Source organism: Onychomys torridus, chromosome 15, assembly GCF_903995425.1.
Source record: "Onychomys torridus chromosome 15, mOncTor1.1, whole genome shotgun sequence".
Classification (NCBI taxonomy): domain Eukaryota; kingdom Metazoa; phylum Chordata; class Mammalia; order Rodentia; family Cricetidae; genus Onychomys; species Onychomys torridus.
In genome coordinates, this window is record NC_050457.1 from 48470399 (window position 1) to 48490651 (window position 20253).

Consider the following 20253-nt stretch of genomic DNA (forward strand, 5'->3'; position numbering starts at 1 on the left):
GTGCCCTTCATCCCCAGTGAAAACTATCTATACAAGTACTAGAATATATGAAAGTTATAAAAAGGGTTATGGGTTTTTCACAGTCACCTGTACCTGAGTGTTATAGAGATTGGAAAGAGTACATCTTAAGGCATCTGGAGATCTCCAAACTGAAGATATCAGTGACATACAATGCTTTCATAAAATGTAGGAACAGTAATATTTGCTTTAGACGTAGCTAACATGTAGCTGATTGGATCACTCATTAGAAAATCACAGCCAGGCATGGCAACACATGCCTTTAATCCTAGCATTTGGTAGGAAGAGGCAAGTGGATCTCTGTGAGTTTGAGGCCAGCCTGGTCTACAAAGTAAGTTCCAGGACAGCCAGGATTGCCATACAGAGAAACCCTGTCTCGAAAAACCAAAACCAAAACCAAAACTAAAACCTAAAAGAAAAAAAAAAGAAAGAAAGAAAAATAGAAAGAAAGAAAACCGCATTGGCTTTGCCATACTAAACCACTGGGATTAGATTGTGAAATTCAGTATCTTTAAATTTTCCTTTTTGTCTGAGAGAATGTGAAGCTGACACCCTGTCCAATGAATGTCAGGAGTTTTGTGTCAGATCATACCTCTCATATATACTCTATGATACTGATTGATTTTTTTTAACTGTCAGACTTGTAATTATCAAACTGAAATATAAGATCATATTAGAACTGCTAAGACAGTATTTGTAGACTGTAATAATGGTAAGAATCATTGAAATGATTGATGGTTTAGCCTATTAAGGTCTTGATGGCTTGATAGTCTTCTAACTAGGATATTCCTAGAATTTCTTAATTTCTACCTATCTAGTGGATAAAAACCATTTCACTCCGACCTTAATTTGTATCATTCTGACTTGTAATATGGCTGAACATCTCTTCAGGGGGTTATTTACTGCATGTGTTTCTTTCAAGAAGATTTTATGATTTTGCAAAGCTAATTATGCCATTGTGTCTTTTTTGTTGCTTACTAACATGTATAGCACAAAAGCCAAGGTCCTTGGCATGGATATAACACTTTCCTCTGTCTGTATCTGCAGTAATGACTCCGAGTGTTGCCCACTGCTCACAATTCATTAGAAATTCGGAATTGCCACTTCACTGGGTCTCTACACACTTGTTTAAACTATTTCCTCTGCAGAATTCCTTTCTCATTCTTGATGACACTCATGTTTTACTAAGTGTCAGTTCAAGACATTTCTAGGATATTTTCCCTAGCTCCTTAAGCGGATTTAAAACCTGCTCCTCCGAATTCTTAGAAGCACTCTGTAGAATTCTCTCATTGTACACTCTTCAGGTTCCTAAAGAACAAAACTCTTAATCATTTGATTTCCAGCACCCAGTAGGGTGTTCTATTCAAATATACTTTAGTAACCACTGATACTTGTTGTATATTTGAACTGAAGAGACCTCCTACAGTAAGCTACAAATAAGGATTTGAAGTTCGGGAGTAATGGTATGAGCTGAAGATGCTGGAAATAGCTGAAGGCATTTAAGGCAAAGGGGGCTAATATTTGCAGGGTCTAATTTATAGTGGATATAGGTTAGGCATTTATTCATTTCTGTACAACTTTACAGGTAGCTACTGTTTTATAGATGAAGAAATAGGCTCAGAAAGCTTAAGCAACCAGTCCAAGGTTCCCAAAACAAATACACACTAGAGCTGGGATTTGAATCAGTCTTTTGAAGGCCCAAACTCTTCATTACACAACAGTAGATGAAGCGACCAAGAGAACGGAATTGGGGGAGCAAGTGAAAGTAAGAATGCTAGAAGAGTCGATGGTAGGAGCTACATCCCAGAGATGGGTCTACGAAGAGTCCAAGAGGGGGATCCGAGAGGTGAAGGAAACAGCACTGGGGACTGGTGTGCTGAGAGAAACCACAGCCAAGTACTCCAGAAAGAACTGAGCCGGCTCAATGTTTCACATAACCAAGTGATTTAAGGACTAAATGGTATCTTCTGAGTTTCAATCTGGTCATCTGGTTAACTCTGGAAATAAGGGAGATGATAGAAGGTTGGTGGTTCCCTCAAAGATGGATTAGAAATGTAAGCCAACTAAGCGCCTCCCCCGCCCCCATTCCCACCCTGTTCTCCACCAAAAAAGAAAAGGTTGGCAGCATCGATGGATGACCGATTAACAGGTCGTTCTGTCCCGAATCGATCGTAATGAGAAGAGAGGGAACAAGTAAACAACTGGGGTTTAGAAGGCTCTTTCATTCTTTGAAGTTTCAAATGTCATAGACACGGGTATGTGTAAGAACTTGAGCGGAAAATCCAGCAGGGGGAGAGGAGTCAAGATACATCTGAGGGGATGGCTTAAGGAAGCAACGCGGGGAAGAGGCAGAAGAAGGATCCAAAGTAAGGTTTGACAAGGATAGCCCACTAAGATGTTCCTAGCTGGAAGTGGCAGTTAATCTTCTGTGAAGTGGAGAGAAAATAATAGGTCTGACATTACAGAGGCATCTGAGTCTCCTAAGTATGAAACAGTGTGTCTGAAATCCAGAAACCACTTTCTGGGGATGCCGGGACTGCAAAGGAGAGGGCAACAGCAAGGACCTCAGAGGCAGGTGCCACATACTAGGATGTGCACTGTCGTAGGACTTTTCCCTCAGAGTAACTTTTCCTTCTATTGGCAATATTCTCACATCAGCCTAGATCTCTCTCTAGTTGCATAACTGTCCCCACAGACTCTGACAGTCTTCCCTTGCTCTGGCTTCCAAGACTACCCAACATTCCAAAGCCTGATCAATAGTCATCAAACACTGCTTTGAACTTGCTTCTTTGTGGGCCGCCTACAGAATAAAGGGCAAAGTGCGAGCGAGCATTGTAACCTTTCAGTCTGGCCCTACCCTGTTTTCCAACCTTAATCTTTCTGTCTACAGGGACACGCACCACTAGGCAAGACTCCTTCACTCATTATCGTCCACGTTTCTCACTGACCGCACAGTCTGTCTAGGCTGCTGGTTTGGCGATCAGAAGGACGAGGAGCTTAGATCTCTGAGCGCGTGTTAATGCTCTGGGATCCTTCTCGCTATCTGCAATTCCTAATAAAGGGCTCTGCACCTTCCCTTGGCATTGGGCCCCCCGCAAACTTCGCCGCTTGGTGCAAGGTCAGCGTCCTCAGCTCTCACCGCAGCGATGGACACACCAGCTACTCAGCAGACACTGGTTAAAATTCACCCAAGACAACCACGGGGCCAGAAAACGAGGCAAAAATGAAAGCACCGAGGCGAAGATGCTCAAGGGCCTTTCTCTTTCCCGCCAGGCGCTCAAAACTCCGCCTGCACCCCCTAGGCTGCCGCAGACCGGTTCCAGCTGGATTTCTTCAGGCAGCTCAAACGCCAAATAGAATTCCTGCCCCTTTCCCAGCCACAACCAATCCCCGCAGCCCCTCGGGCTCCCAAAGCTCCCCGAACTCTGATTAGCTGACGGGGCTGGCCTGGGGGCGGGCGCAGAGCGGACTAGAGGGTGGAGAGGGAGGTGGGGCGGGGCCGGGAGGCCACTGCGCAGGCGCAGGAAGGAAACGGATAAACAAACAAATAAAACCCACCACCCGTAGGCCGGCCCCGTTCCCCGCCCCCCTGCCATCCCCCACCCCCAGGTCCTCTCGGGGGCTCCCGGGCCGCGCCGGCGTCTGGGCACGTTCCCCCCTAGTGGCGCGTTCCACGCACGTCCCCGCACTTAACCTCTGCGCGCCCGGCGCGGTGCTGGCGGCGGGGAGTGCGAGCTTGCAGCCGCAGCCCCGCGGACCATGACTTGCTACCGGGGCTTCCTGCTGGGCAGCTGCCGACGCGTGGCGGGCGGCCGGGCGGCTCTGCGGGGCTCGGGCGCGGACGGACGGCGGCACCTGGGGCACGGGCAGCCGCGCGAGCTGGCGGGCCGTGGCAGCCGCGCCGACGGCGGCTTCCGCCCCTCGCGGGTGGTGGTGGTGGCGAAAACCACCCGCTACGAGTTCGAGCAGCAGCGGTACCGCTACGCCGAGCTCTCGGAGGAGGACCTGAAGCAGCTGGTGGGTCCTGGCGGGGGACGGCCGGGACGGGGGAGGGGTGGCGGGGTGGGGGTGCAGCTGAGCCCCCGCGGGACACAGGGCACCTTTGCAAAGCCCGACGGCCTCCCTCCGATTGCTTGTGTATCCCTCCACCCCCAACCCCCCAACTCCGAGCGTGGGAGATTGGCGTCTCGAGCCCTCCTTGGAGGGGCCCCTGGAACCGGGACTTGGAAAGCCACGTGTGCTCTCGCCCCGGCCTCGGGAGCACTGACGCCGATCGCTGAGAAGGTGAACCGGTGGCTTGAGGGTTGTTCGTCTTGGGGACCTCTCCCCAGGCCGCCCCGAGAAAAAAAAAATTCCCGTGCGCGGCTGCTGGCGGCGGAGAGAGGGCCGTGGTGCCACGGACACACCCCCCTTGACGCCCGGGGACCGAGGCCTGGCCAGGGAAAGCCCTGCTGGAATGTGGTGGTCGCTGGTCCCGGGTCTCTGGCCACTTGAAAAGCGCCCGGGACAGCGTGGCAGGAAAGTTGACCTGAGATGTGTTTTTATGTGGGAAGGTCAGATAAGGGACAAGTAAGCAGGATAATGGGTGAAAGGAAGAGCCTGTACCCCCGAAGTAGCAGTGCCTCCACGATACACTGTATTTGGTATATTTACTAACAGCCTTGCCAGGTGTACAAAACCAGGCGTGTATGTGTGTGGGAGGGATTGAACCCAGAGTTTGAGCTTCCCCATTTTCGAAAAATTTGATTTTGTGCTGCACAGTAACTTTAGGGAAATGGGCTGCTGGCAATTAATTTTATTTATTCTAGGTAAATTTTTCTAGATTTTAGAAAGCTCCCCATTGAACGTCTGTAACTGTTGATTCCAGGCACCCGAAGGCTTTAGAATTAATTGTATATAACCATTATTGAGTTAACGTACAAGAGTAGGTAGGCTGCCTATTCTTAAAACCTGGTAATGCTTTGTAATACTATTTTTTGGGGTTGTTGGGGGGGGACGGACGGGCAGGAGAAACACATTGTAAATCTTTGCTTAGCTATAGCATCTTGTCATTCTTTGATTGGTAAATTGAAGGGCCACTTGGTAGAAGACAGTGTGCAAATTTATTGTCTCTTTCTCCCAAGTGATTTTAGAAAACATTTGCATTATTAGAGAATACCAGCCGTTTGCCTGGGGTGGTTTGTGTCATCGAGTGAAATGAATGCAATGAGGGGGGATTGTTGGCCAGATGGAAGCACACGGTTTCTATTTTGGAAAAAGAGGTGTGTCCTTTTGGTTATACGCCCGACTTTGCAAGGTTCACCTTTTAGAAATTGTGAAACACCATGTATGCTTAGCCTCACACAATTTTATCTAAGACTCTCTAGACTTAAAATGGTACACTCCAGAAATAGACAAACGAAAGTGAACTGGTACTCCTTAAGTCTACAATACAGAGGGTGGGATTGTTGCCAGGAACTTGAGGTGCTGACCGTCTCCCCTTTGCATTGTTCAACTTCTGTTGACCTCCTGAGTGAAACAAAACATTTGTACTGTAATGTTAGCTTTCGAAAGTTCATTCACCTAGTTCCCGATGGGTTGAGCCTAAATAGCTCCCAAGGTCCTTTCTGGAGCTGGCTTTTTGAAATTATTTCAAGGACTCTGGAAAACGGGTGGTATTGAATTGAGATGAACTCTTTTATCTCTGAACTAGATCGCTACTAATGAAACCTCTTAAAATGTAGGGGTTATTGGTGTCTCTAAAAACTCAAACTCCCTCTTTGAGTGGAGAAATACCTTAATACGTAGTATTTGTCTGTCACTGGGTGATGCTGTTAGAATAAGACAGCTTTGAAGTATGACTGCTGGGCCGTACAGTTTTGAGATCGCCAGGAGACAGAGGCAGAACGGGTTTTGTTATTGCAGTGTGGTTTTGCATTCATGTTAAGGCAGCTCTTGCAGCAAGGTTGCATTAGCTGTAGCCTGGATAAGAAGAGCTGAGGAGGCCGGGCGGTGGTGGCGCACGCCTGTAATCCCAGCACTCGGGAGGCAGAGGCAGGTGGATCTCTGTGAGTTCGAGGCCAGCCTGGTCTACAAAGCGAGTTCCAGGACAGGCTCCAAAGCTACACAGAGAAACCCTGTCCTCGAAACCGCCCCCCCCCCACCCAAAAAAAAAGAAGAGCTGAGGAATACCAGTCTGTGTGAAGTTCTCCCATGGTATTCGGTAGAAAGTAGGAACAGAAAGAATTTCATGTTGTTTGTTGTATTGTTGAGGTAGAACTCAACTGAGGTGCACGAATTGCTTATAGGAGAAAATAACCAAGTGCTTGTTTCATGCCATGGGTACTACGGCTACCGTGTCCATAACATCATGATAACATGATTTTGTATGAGAGCATTCTCTTTTGTTATGTTTTTTTTTTTTTTTTTTTTTTTTTTTTTTTTTTTTAAATAGTGCAAAATAGGTCTCTATTTAGGGTACATATTTAAAATACACAGTAGATGCTGGCCAGAGTGCCCATGTAGTTTTCTTTCCCGAAGCATCTGGCTTTCTGCCTTTGTAAGAAGAAGGCAAAGAGTTACATGAAGTATCTTTTTAATTGATGAAGCCTGTACAAGAATAGGATTATATCCTTCAGCTTGGGCCAGAAGTTCGCCTTTCAGTTGATCTTCCTGGTAGCATTGCATTATTTCAGTCTTGCCTTTCTTCCCATTGGTTGATTCATGACTTATGAGAAGCTGGTGGCAGAGGTGGAGCTTTTATTAACCAGGCACCTTGACAGCCACACGTTAGACTTTAGATGAAACAAAACTGATTTGGTAAGGATATTCTCGCCACAACCACACTTTGTCAGCCAAAGAAAAGGTTTTATTTAAAATACAGCGTTTAAGAGCACGGACTGTTCTTCCAGAGGTCATGAGTTCAATTCCCAGCAACCACATGGTGGCTCACAACCATCTGTAATGAGATCTGCCGCCCTCCTCTGGCCTGCAGGCAGAACACTGTATACATAAAAAATAAATAAATCTTTAAAAAAAAAATAAATAAAATACTTAATTGTACAAATATAGGAAAGAAGCAGTTTGTCTTGCTCTCTCCCATTCTGTCGTAGCCTCAGAGGAACCGTCTTTAATGGCTTCCGTTTTTTAGATAGAACAGGATGAAGTAAGTTCACTTAATGACACATCTCTTGGATTAAATTATTTCTGCTTACTGTTTTCAATGCTGGTTCTTAGGTGGAGATGTAATGCCTTGCTTTTGTTTCCTTTTGTTTGGGGGAAAAATAAAGATGGGTGTCTTAGGTTTTAGTAACTCCTTGGCAGAGAGTTCTCTTCCACATAGATGCAGTCAGCTGTTAAGTAGTTAGCACATTAAAGAAAGTGATCTGGGGTGCTGCCAGGGCCTCTAACTGAACCTTGTTGCTGTCAGATCTTCCAGCCACATTCACCAGAGCGATCTATCTACGGGTGAACATCTGGCCTGGCTCCTCTGCATGTCAGTACCCAGAGGCCCCCTTCATCACCCAGGGAATTTACCAAAGTGCAGATTCTAGAACCTTCCCTTTCACGGTTCTGATTCCCTGTAGAGAATTCCTACACTTTGCCTCTCTGAACCATATACCTAAGAGATCTACTATTTTATTTTTTAAGCCAGTTTCCTGTGTTTTCAATGGGTTCTCAGATCATACCTTGAGAAATGCTGTATTTCAGTAACCTCTTCATAGACAGGTCTCTTGGGCTTCATTACTTATTTTATTTCTAGAACTTCACATTTTGGCAAGCTTAAACAGTTTTAATTTTCGTTAGATGTACTGATTTAATTTGAACTATCTATGGATCAGCAGCCCATTAAAACTGTTCAAAATGTAAAGCAATGCTGTGTAGTCAAAGCCTTCCCTTCTTGGCGGCACGGCACCCTTTATTCAGTGTCGGCCCCTGCAACTGACATGTTCATCCATGTCCTGTGTTGTGTTTCTTTTTGGAAATAGTCCCTATGCGTGAGTAAGCACAGTGAAGTGCTTTTGCATTTCCCTTTTTTCCTTTTAACATTCTTTTTTAACAAATTTATTCTTTGTGTCTTTTCACATCATGCATCCCCGATCCCAACCATATCCCGTCCCCTCTCATCCGCCCTCTGCCCCTGCAGCTTCCCCCACAAACTAAAACAAGATAAAATTTAAGATAAAAAGGAAGAAAGGGAAAATCTCATCATGGAAGCTGCAGTGTGACACAGTGAGTCAGGAAGTAAACCCCTGTCTCCATCCATCTTTATATGCAGGTGTGCCTCACAATCATTGCTTTGGTTTGAGGCCGCTGGTCTCTGCTACACCATCAACACTGGGCTCTCACTGGGACTGTTCCTGGACATCCTGTTGCTGCGTTATGTCATGGGGATCCTGTAGTCCTGGGTATGCAGGATCGCCCCTCCCCTACCATGTTCCAGCAGATCACAGTCAGGGTGGGCCAACACTTAACCCTGGTTCTGGGCCTGGGGAGTTGCAGGGTTGGTCAGCTGGCCAGCTTCCCCCGTCCTCATCCCTAGGGTAAGCCAGCTCTCCAGCATTGCCCTGGCTAGTTTACCCCTTGGAGCCATGAGCAAGGGATGGGGTCAGTTCCCCTGCTTGCACACCCTCAGGGTCGGTCTTCCCACGCCTACACCTTCAGGGCCAACTCTACTGTGTTGCCCAGTCTGGGTGTAGGGTCCACTTTCCCAAGTGCTGCAGCTGGTAAGGGGGGGGGGGGAGTTTAGCTCCCTTGCCCACCACAGGTGGTAAGGGCAAGGGGGATTGCTTTTTCTATACCTCATCTCATTTTGCTCAAAGATAACAAATTATTCTGTGGTTTTTCTTTTAGCGTAGCAGTATTTAGGCAGATTCTCACAGAGTATTCACATTCTGTTATTTCAGTGGCACATACATATCATTCCATTTTGTGCATGCGTCTTGTTTAGGCTCGTTTAATTTTCTGTCAGAGACACCTACTCCGTTAACCATTTTGTGTTCATATATGTGAGAATGGAGTTCTAGTGCAAATACCCGAAAGTAGAGGGAATCAAAAGGCATACGAGATTTTAATAGGTCTCTTACATTGTCTCTCAGAGAGTGTTCTCATATATGATGGTTAATCTTCATTGTTATCCTGCCTGGGATTAGACTCACCACAGAGACTCTCCTCTGAGTAGATCTATGAGGATGTTCTGAGTTGATTAGCTGAGGAATGTGCATAGCATCATGCCATAAACTGTTAGACTGAATCACAAGCGAAAAGCAGAAACTGAGGCTGAGCGTTGGCATTCATGTCTTACTGCGTCTTGATGGTGGACACAATGTGAGCAGCAGCTTGTACTCAGGCTGCCATGTCGATTCCCGCCAGAATGGACTGTCTGCCTTTAAACCTCGATCCAAAGTTAACCATCCCTTCCTTACTTAAGTCACCTGTTTTTGTCATGACAACCAGAAAAACAACACGGGTGTCTATTTCCCAGTGGTGTATGGGAGAACCTACCTTTTCATAAATGGTTTATCAAAAGTTTGCATTTTTGCTAACTCGACTTAACCTGCATCTGTTGGTGTCTTTCCTTTTGCAGCCCAGTTTGTTTAATGTTTTTCTCTGTTCGCCCTCTGAGGTCAGATGCAGACTGAAACGTTTTGGATGTCCTTGATATTCGCTATGCTTTGCCTACCAAGGTTGTGCTGAGTATTATGGCGGCACAGTGAAAAATGCCAGTCTGTGGTGATTTCTTCTGTCGACTGTCAGCTATTGAGGGGCAGATGTTCTGTCTTCCCATCATTCCCCCACCTTCCAACCCCCGTTGAGATCTCAGGGAAGAGATTCTGATGTTCTTTGGAATGGCGTTCAGTTCTTTTCTTCCTGAGGCTGGTACCAGCTTTTTCCCATCCTGGGCCTTATCACCATCTGGCAGTATTCCGGGTTAGTTGGTAAGGCAGAGATTGCCAACACAGGCTCTTTAAAGGGGGTGCAGGCTTAAAATGTTTGGGAAACAAACTAAACAAAGGATGATTTTTATTGTTTTGGCAGAAAAGATTAAGTTATGTGGAACATAGTTTGGAAAACAAAGGCTAAAAGTATACTTCATTCCATAAATATTTGCATTCAGAAAAAAAAAAAAAAAGACAAGCAAGCGGTATGCTTTCCTCTTTTCTTCCCAGCTTTCTCCTCTGGGCCGCTGCCAGGATTTCCAGCTTGCCTGCTCTGCTCAGTTTCTTTTAAACTGAAATAAGATTGTCCCTGAGCTTTCAAAAAGAGAAAGACTGAATGTCACAGCAACTGAAATGTCCTGGTTTTCTCAGTCTTCACTGTTACCAGCATTACCTGGGAAGTGTTAACTTCAAGTGTGTGGCCAACCAGCTTTCCAAACCCTGATCACTCTTCCTGTGATCTTCATTGGGGGAAGGAAGTTCTGCATAGATGCAAGCGTTTGTTCACTGATGCATGTTTATATCTCAACCAGAGAAGTTCAGGTTGACTATTTACCTTCACGAATATGTAACAGAAATACATACTTTCAAATACCAGCAACCGTGATAGTTATTCCATGCCTTAGAGAAATTATATTTTGTTTTTCTTTATGATGAATCACTAGATATGCACCGTGCAGGTAATTAGACCAATTTTTGCAGCACGTTAGCATGGTCACCCAGTTGAAAGTTTTACTTTGAGCGGCACTGATTTGTTATCCCAAAGTAGGTTGCTTTTCTTTCTTTTCTTCTTCTTTTTAAGATTTTTTTAAAAAATTATTTTATGGTCATGCTTATCTGTGTGAGGGTGTCAGATCCCTTGGAACTGGAGGTACAGACAGTTGTGAGCCACCATGTGGGGGCTGGGAATTGAACCCATGTCCTCTGGAAGAGCATCCTGTGCTCTTAACCACTGAGCCATCTCTCCAGCCCCAGTAGGCTGCTCTTCTAGGATCACTGAGGCGAACTGAAAACATGTTGTGTTTAACATTGTGAAGTGGTAATTAGTTCATTTTACGGCTGGGGTCTAACCCAGGGCCACGTGCATTCTGGGTAGCGCCCTGCTGTTAAGCAACAGCCCCAGCAACCTGCAGTGCGAATTTTTCCTTTCTTTTAAAGCAATTGCTTTGAGGTAGCCATCGTCCTGAAGTGTGAGTGCCGCCTCTTTCATGAAGCATGTTTGTAATAGAGAATATGACCTAAAAGTCTACGATGGAAATACTTGCCAGGGTTTCCACCATGGCTCTGCGCGTGGAGGAAGACTGAGGACCCCAGCGTGGTAGCCAGGGCACACAGTGGATGAAGAGAACTGACTCCCTCAGCTTGTCCTCTAGTTCCACATACGTTGGTCGCACACGTCAAATGAAAGTGTGACCATTGTTTACATAGAAACTTACTACAGTGTGGTTACACCACAGTGTCATCAGCATCCAGAAAGGTTTTTTTTGTTTGTTTTAGTTGGCAATTTGTTTTCTCACTACCTATTTTTTTGTTTTCTGCATCTATTATTTACTTAGCAATATGGTGAAGGTCTAGATGTCCGAGGACAATTGGGAGAGGTGGTTCTCTCCTCCCATCATGTGGGTCCAGGGTAGCAACCTCAGGTCATCAGGCAGAGTCAGCTGCCCTCACCCTGAGCCATCCTACCAGCCTGGCTAAGTATGCTTGTTAAGTAGCTATTTACCAGGCCATCTACTGAACCAGGGACCAAAAAATAGTTTCCAGTGTTTGGAGGAGATATAGTTCATGGTATTCTAACTGTAGATAAAGTAGCCCATTAGCATACAGAAAAGGAAGAGGATAATCAGGAAGTATAGAGATAAAGGAGGTCAAAGACCCTTGATTTTTTTTCTTTTTATTTTACAACTTTTAGATAACATTTTTTAGTGATGTGTTTAGTGTTACGATCTTCAGTTATGAAATATTTCAAGCCTGTAGGAAAGTTTCACAGTAGCAAGATAATCTGTGTATTTAACTACCTGGACTTAGCAGATACATTTTTTTTCCATATTTGCTTTAGAACTTTTTAAATGGATGCACCCATGTGTCTTCTGCACACATGAAGAGTCAGGCCAGAAGTTAATGTTGGGGATTAACCTCAGAAAACACTTTCTAGCTCCTTCTCAGAGGAGGTCTCTCATTGGCTTGAGCTTGCCCATTAGGCTATACTGGGTGGTGGTAAGCCCTGGGTGTCCTCAGTCTCTGCCTCCCAGCTCTGGGATCCTAAGTGAGGGCCAGCATGCTCAACTTTTTACTCAGGTGCTTGGGACTGAGTCAGGTCCTCATGTAAGCAAGTACTTTCCCAAATGAGCTTTCCCTGCCCTGCTTTAGGTTTGGTTTTGTAAGAATGGTAATAATTAGAAGTATAGCCTGACCCACCTAGCTAGTCTCTTCTGCTCCCAGTGTTCCAAGGGTTTGAAGTGTTAGACATACACCATTATCACATAGATATTTTATTTTATTTTATTGTTTTGAGACAGGGTTTCTCTGAGTAACAGTCCTGGACTGTCCTGGAACTCGATTTATAGACCAGGCTGGCCTCAAACTCACTGAAATCTGCCAGCCTCTGCCTCCCAAGTGCTGGGACTAAAGACATGCGCCACTGCTGCCCAGCTGTGCAGATGATTTTATATTTAGTATGGCTCTCCACAAATAGATATAAAATTTTATACATCCTTAAAAGTTACAGTAATGATATAGGGTTTAGAGTATGTGCCTGGACTTTACAAATTTGCATTTATTTACTCTTGTTTTTAGAAGTTATCTATCTTGATACAAATGACTGCTATGTAGTATTCCTCTTTTGGGGTAACTACAGATTGTTTGCAGCTGTTCTGTTTTACCTTTGAAAATGTGATTATTATTGTGTGTATGTGTCTGTGCACACATGGTTTGTGTGTAGGTGGGGGTCAGAGGACAGCTTCGTGGAGTTCTCTCCCTCCACCTTTTCACGTGTTCCGGGGATGGACCTCTAGCCACCAGGCTTGAGTGACAGGTGTCTTGGCTTGTTTAAGGACAGTTCTAAGTAAAAATAAGTTTTCATAAGCATTGAATGAATTCCCCAATCTACAAATTATCACCAGCACTTAGCAAGCTTTCACATTTTTACCGGTATAGTAAGAGTAAAACGATGCCTTTTATTTTTAGGATGTTACTAAGTGTTGAAGGATGGAAGAGTTTGCATGTGTGAAGAGAACGAAGAACGAGGTTTATCTTACAGCCAACAAAAGCTTTGCATTGTAACTCAGTACTAACTGGAATAAAACGCTCCAGGAAACAGTTTAACCCGACTTAAGAGAATGCATGTTATTTTCTGTTTAATTGAAATACTGGCTGTTCTAGCCGACTCCAATGTAAAGCAGTTGTGGTCAAACAGGTAGGCTGGGCGAGACAAGCGGATATTAACTGCAGTTCTAAGAGTCCTCATCCTCTGCTAAATGCTTTCGAGACTCTTTGGCAGTGGAATCCAGTCGTAGGCCTGGCTGTCTGCAGAGGAGTGAGTGAGGAGGATGAAGTTTTGATCTTGAGTATTTGGGGACTAGGATGAAGACAACGGCATCTCTGGTCTTGATGATTAGGTTTGGGATGGGAGTTTATCAGACTTTGAAGGTATTAGTCTAGAAAAATCCAGAGGCAAGCCTCTCCATTCATCTCTGTAAGAGTTGATGTGGTCCAGAGCTGAAGGTGGCATTGTGGAATTCCAAACATGACAGTTTGGAAAAAGAGCATGTGCAGCAAGCAGTATGTAAGCTGGCTGACAGGCTGTGGAGCTAGAAGGAGAGACTCCGAGGGTGGCAGCTGGGTGTTTTCAGTTAACTGAAGAAATGATGCCTTTATTAACGGGTGTGACTCCTTGAGCACATCTGAGGGTGGGTGGGACCATGCAGTTGCTTGATATATGGGGTGAGAGCTAGAACCGGGTGGGGTGCTAAGGAAGACATTTGAAAATTAAAGTCTACGAATCAAAAGAAGTTAGAGCTGACCGGACAGGTTTCAGTTACTCCCTCATTCGGGAGGTCGGGTCCCGGGACAGGGACAGGTGGGAACTCAGGGCAGTGAAGGGAGGGCTGAGAAGAGAGCAGCAGGAGACAGAGTCACCACAGAGATGACAGAGTGAACCAAAAGAACACTGGCCAAGGCAGCTGTGACGGAGGGAGGAAGGGAGCACGGGGGAGGTAAAGTTGCTTGAACCCAGGGTCAGCCTTCCAGGGAGGTGCTGCCGGCTGGAGCCCGAGAGGCGAGCAGTTGTTGTAGCCACTGAAAAGGTGCACACACACATTTTCCAGGCAATTTTAAGTAATAGCAGGTTACCCAGTTAAGTGTGTAAAAGGATAATTGAATTATATCCAGTGAGTTTACATAGCAAGCTTTCACTGTCTTGCAAGATTGAGTATTTCATATGTGTTAAGAACACTTTATTGACCTTTCATGGAAATGAAAGAGTCCAAAATAATAACACTTAACTGGTAAAACAAGTTTTAAAAATTTGTAATTGTAATGAGTTTAATTTAGGCCAAGTTAAAAAAAATTAGTAATAATGTAAAAGTGCTGAAGGCCATTTAGAAAACTTCATAATTAAAACCTCTGTAAATTGTGGCAGATCTGTTCCCAGTTTCTGTTCTTTCATACAGCTGTGTGTGTTAAGATCATGGCGGTGAGAGAAGGGTGTTGGGCTTCGGTGCTTTTGTAGAAGAAACTGTATCGCTTATAATGAGTTATTCTGTCTATAGATTTATTTATTTTTTAGATTCATCTACTTTTTCTAACTTGAATAGTCATTTCTTTCTTTAAAGGAAATCATTGACATTTTTGAAAAATATAAATGAATGTCTTTCTGAATATGTAATATGGCACAATGCAAAGTTGAGAATACATTCTAAATTTCTCTAACTTCTAAATTATGAGCCATTTTACAGGAATTCATTTGTAGTTGATATTTTCTGATGAAGGTGAGATTTTTAGGTGTTCGAAGATGTGATTTTCAGGGAGATAGCTGTCCCTTCTGCCACAGTTTGTGTTTTGCATCAGCTTCAGTGCTATTTACACTGTGGTTCAGAATATTCTAGTTGTTTCTGAAGTGTTTCCCAGAATGTTTCGCCACGTATCTGCTTAGCCCTTGTTAGAGAGCCTAGCTACCCCACCAGCTCTTCCACCAGCTGCTACAGCTAGTGTGTCATAATACTACCGCAGTGCATTCTCTAGGTAAATGTTGACCTCAATGGAGAGAGTGTTCTCACAAGGAGAAATTTGAGATAAAGACATTTCTGCTGCATTGCTAATCTTTAGCTTCATTTCCTGCAGCTTGCTGAGAACCAGGAAGTAAGAACAAAAGTCTCAGCTTGTTTATGTCTCTTGTTCCATGGTGTATGTTCATCAAGTCCAACCAAAAGTGGGAACAGAAGATACAATATTTAGGCAGGTTATTAAAGTCTGGGGGCCAGCTTCTCTTGAGTTTTGTTTCTGGCAAGTGAGAAATGATAAATTTGATGACATAATTCTGAAAGATTTATTGTACATTCAAAATAGTTGTCATCACCCTGGGCTATTTGTAGTTTCCATTTAATACGTTTGATTGAGTTCAACTAATATTTAAATAAACAGTAGCTGGGTACTCAAATACTTGGACACATTACATTTTTAAAATCATAGTTCCTAGCTTTGCGAAATGTTCACTCCTAAAGTGAAATCGTGTGTGGCATTACTATAACAAAATAATGTATTTCCTCCACTTCTTAGCCCCTCCTCAGTCCTGACCAGGTCTCAGAGATTGCCTGCCAGGCAAGCTGTCACTCAGGTTGTCATCTGCTTATGCACTCTTGTTTCTCTTCTGAGACATGCATCCCCAGCACCCCCACCCCAAGCCAAAACACGAATGAATGAATTCACTCAACAAATAACTTTTCGTAACTATATGCTGAGAGCACACTGGTGAACAAGCGAATATCACTGTTCTTGTGTTAATTATATTCTAGGAAGGGGACATGAACAGGGTGTTTTTTTTTTTTTTATTTTGAATACACTCATAGTAATTTTAATTGTAGCAAATTTAATGGAGGGAACTAACAGACTTTGGGATAGAATGTTTTGCATATCCCCCAAAAGTAATTGGTTTTGCATCTGTGAGTGATCAGTATGCTCAGGGCCTTGGCTGTGTTAGTGGTTAAGCTGTCCTTGTACTTCAAGACAGAGAAGAGCCAGGGTTGGGCTTCAGGAGGGAGAGCATTCTAGAAAGTGCAAAGAAGAGAGTAACGAGAGAGTTACTAGGATGCTCATAATTGTTCACCGATGTGTTAAAGAGATTGGGTGTCTGTGTGGGGAGTAGACTGTAGGCCCAGGAGCTGAAGAGAGGTGTGTAAGATGTTCAAATTGTGGTAGTGATGAGCATAAAGATGTGCATTGATGGCGTCTATGATTTAGCAGTTGGATATGGGGATAAGGGAAGAGGTGGTCTCAAGTGTGACTCTAGCCTTCACTTAAGCTGCAGATGAGGAGTCTTTAGAGTAGGAAATGAAGGGCTTGGTATTGAATGTTCAAAGCCAGACGTTAGCCATCTAAAGAAAGGCAGTAAGTAGACACATGGGCCACTTTATGTTGAATCCAAACTTTAGAGCTTGGGATAGCAGTTGGGAACCCTTAGCATCAATATACAGATTTCTTTTAAAGTCACGGAGCGGGGGAAGCATGGAGAAGAAAGGCTTTTTTGGTTATACTCCTTGGGAGGTGGTTGATAAGAAGTTTTAGGTCTGAGTAATGAGGGACAGTAATCGAAAGGTGAGTGCTGTGCTCATCCTTAATGAGAGACAAACTTGATCTGTGTTCATTTGGTTAAGATCAGTGAAGGGTTTTCTACTTTCTACTGTGGTCATTGCCGATTTGGCCGGAATTCAGTGATTCTAATGGACAGCAAGCAATTCAACTTGTACGGCTGTCTGATGTAATCTGGCATCCATTTATAAATTTTCACTAGAACCAGATGTTTTCCATCCACTCTCTCTTTTGGGACCCGTACAGTTCTCTTTAAATGGTAGCAGTAGAAAAAAAATATGTTAAAGCACTCTTAACCTAGTATTTGTAAAGAGAAGACTGGGAAGGCAGGCATCAAAATATTAGCAGTAATCATCCCTAAGAAATAAGATACTTGGTTTTATTTCATTAAAAAAATGCCATCCACATTAGTGTTATATTTGTAATCTTGGAAAAGCAAAATACAGTTGTGAAAAGTAAATAAGTATTCTTTTCAAAAAAGTAAAACGTAAGCCAGGCATGGTGGCACATACTGCTGATACAGATACTTGGTAGGCTGAGGAAAGAGTGTAAATTTGAGGCCAACCTCTGCTACATGTGGAGACCCTGATTCAGCCATTCCTCAAAGTAAAATACATACCAAATTATTTTTTTAGAAGTTAGTTTTAATCTGCAATTTAGTAAGTAATGATAATAATATATTTATGATTTTATATTGGACACATATTTTACATTTTACTTTTTAGGTTACCTAATCTTTCAAGTAGAGTATTAATGGTAAGATAAATATAAAATATTACGTGAATCACCTAGAAAGAATAATGCTTGACGATTATAGTTCTATATATTTGAAAGTTACCCTTTCTCAGAGACCTCCCCAGCCCTTTGTTTAGATGACGCAGGGCAAATTCCAAATAGGGTCCAAATGTGAACACAGGATCAGCAATCCCAAGTGGACCAAAGGTCAGCTAACTGCCTATAATAGTGATAGTTTGTCTTTGGTCTTCAGATAGCCACATGTAATCTGGTAAAGGCATTAAAAATGTTACATAGCCTGTGCTTCTTGGAAACTGTTGACTTCATGCTTCACAAAACCTAATGCTGTGTTTGATACTAAAACCAGATTATGATTTTCTGAAATCTGGCCCTTAGTTGAATTTGAACTGGTAGGTTTCATAGGCAGTGATTAAAATGTGCCTTTAAAATTTTTATTTTACATAGAGCTTTTAAATGACATTGTATTGTATATAATATTTGATGTACAATAGCATTTCTTTTGTTCTGATAGCTTGCATTGAAAGGCTCCAGCTACAGTGGACTACTTGAACGACATCATATTCACACCAAAAATGTAGAACATATAGTTGATAGTTTACGGTAAGTCTGTGGGATGGGGTCTTAGGTGGGATTTTATAGTCAGAATTCTGATCTTATTTTGTACTATCAGCTAATTCTTAGAATTTTAGTAAAGTCTGTCACATTTCCAGAAAATTATATTTTCTAAGGAAATTTTTATTTGACTCTTAAAATTCAGATTATTTTCAGTAAATCTGTCTATTAGAGAAGTTCCATTTCACAGTTAGATTAAGTTCACAGCAGTCTTTCTCTGCGTGTGTAACATTTTATTTCTTGGAACAGAGTGATAGATATGAGTGTTCATTAAAGCATTCCTTGTGTCTAAAAATGGCCACTGTAGAATCTTCACTTTGCAACTGAGTGAGTTTAAGTGACTGTAAAGAGCGATCTGAGAATGTGCTAATCACCAAGTACTTCCAGTCTCTGCCACTCAGTATTTGTCCAATTTCAGGCAATAGCTGTTTGGTTTTTTAATGAATGGGTAAGTTTTATGTAATGAACATAAAACATTTTTACATTAAATTTCAGCATCAGAAACAGGAAAGCAAAATTCTGATCCATCAGTTTTTAAAATTTATTTTGAGGCACATGGAGATCTGGTTGTCCACGTTCATGCTTTCATTTGCTTCCTGCCCTGGCGTAGTTAGTTGGCTGTATCAGCTGACTTTACAAGCCACACCTAAACTTGTTTCTACAACAAAGATGTTACTTTTTGGTGAAAATCTGCCTCTTGGAAAATGTCCGTGTCTTAGACATGTCACCAGTGGGAAACGTATGCAACTTCTTATCCTAGGGATGAAGGGATTGAGGTTCGTCTGGTCAAGCGGAGGGAGTACAACGAAGAAACCGTTGGATGGGCAGACGCTGTCATAGCGGCAGGAGGTAACTGCTCCCCAGAGACCAGGGGCTGGGATGTGGGATCTCAGCGAGCGTTATCTCCAGATACCTGGAGTTAGCGCTTTTGAATCCTTCAAGTCCTGCCGGCCAGGTTTTTCGTTTGTTTTGTTTTTTGTTGTTGCATGATTTTCTTTATATTAGTTAATTTATAATTCTTGACGCTGTGAGGTTCTCTGTGTGTTCTTTAGTGTAGATTTACAGGTCTTTCCTTCGGGGTCAAAAGATGATTTGTTAAGTGTATTTTGGTTTAATTGTGACAATCTTAATAAAGAGCCAATTGTGATAATGTATTGAGGTTTTTATTATTTGGCTTCAGTACAGCAACATGTACTTTTTCTTGATTTTTGTTATTAATGGACATTTTATCCAGCTTTAAATCAAAAGTAGTTGTTGGAGAGACTATATTAAAGTTGGGTATGTTTTCACTGAAATACCGTGAGTCGTTGGACCTGGTCTATAGGTCGGGGAAGGAGAAGTTTGGGATTAGAGCAGTGATGTCTAGTTGGGTCCTATTGTTGTCATTTAATGTGTTGTCCAGGCGAGAAGTTCTGCCAGGCACCCTAAGGTGCCTTCTCATGGGAACACTTTTTTTTTTTGCCAGTCTTGGCACTGTTGAAATCCTTTCAGTGCAACAGGCACAACACAGTAAGTACAGCAGGCCCAGCCCAGTACAACAGGCCCAGCCCAGTACAGCAGGCCCAGCCCAGTGCAGCAGGCCCAGCCCAGTACAGCAGGCCCAGCCCAGTACAGCAGGCCCAGCCCAGTACAACAGGCCCAGCCCAGTGCAGCAGGCCCAGCCCAGTGCAGCAGGCCCAGCCCAGTGCAGCAGGCCCAGCCCAGTGCAGCAGGCCCAGCCCAGTGCAGCAGGCCCAGCACAGTACAACAGGCCCAGCCCAGTACAGCAGGCCCAGCCCAGTACAGCAGGCCCAGCCCAGTACAGCAGGCCCAGCCCAGTGCAGCAGGCCCAGGCCAGTACAGCAGGCCTAGCACAGTGCAGCAGGCCCAACACAGTGCAGTAGGTCCAGCCCAGAAAAACAGGTCCAGCCCAGTACAGCAGGCCCAGCCCAGTATAGCAGGCCCAGCCCAGTGCAGCAGGCCCAGCCCAGAACAACAGGTCCAACCCAGTACAGCAGGCCCAGCCCAGTACAGCAGGCCCAGCCCAGTACAGCAGGCCCAGCCCAGTACAACAGGCCCAGCCCAGTACAGCAGGCCCAGCCCAGTACAACAGGCCCAGCACAGTACAGCAGGCCCAGCCCAGTGCAGCAGGCCCAGCCCAGTAAAA

The 20253-nt window shown here is 44.0% G+C and overlaps 1 protein-coding gene across 4 annotated transcripts in view; it reads left to right on the plus strand.

Annotated features, from left to right (window-relative positions):
* The first annotated feature begins 3526 nt into the window (after positions 1-3526).
* The window catches only part of Nadk2 (NAD kinase 2, mitochondrial), a 45373-nt gene continuing 28646 nt past the window's right edge, over positions 3527-20253 (plus strand). Inside the window, exons 1-3 of one of the 4 annotated variants that reach the window (XM_036206936.1) lie at positions 3527-4035; positions 18007-18095; positions 18868-18956. In XM_036206936.1, coding sequence (XP_036062829.1) covers positions 3778-4035; positions 18007-18095; positions 18868-18956 — 436 coding nt within the window. In that variant the 5' untranslated portion in view covers positions 3527-3777. Of the gene's footprint in view, positions 4036-4154; positions 4303-4569; positions 4588-18006; positions 18096-18867; positions 18957-20253 lie in introns of those variants that run through there. The other 3 variants (XM_036206935.1, XM_036206939.1, XM_036206937.1) reach the window with 3 other exon arrangements.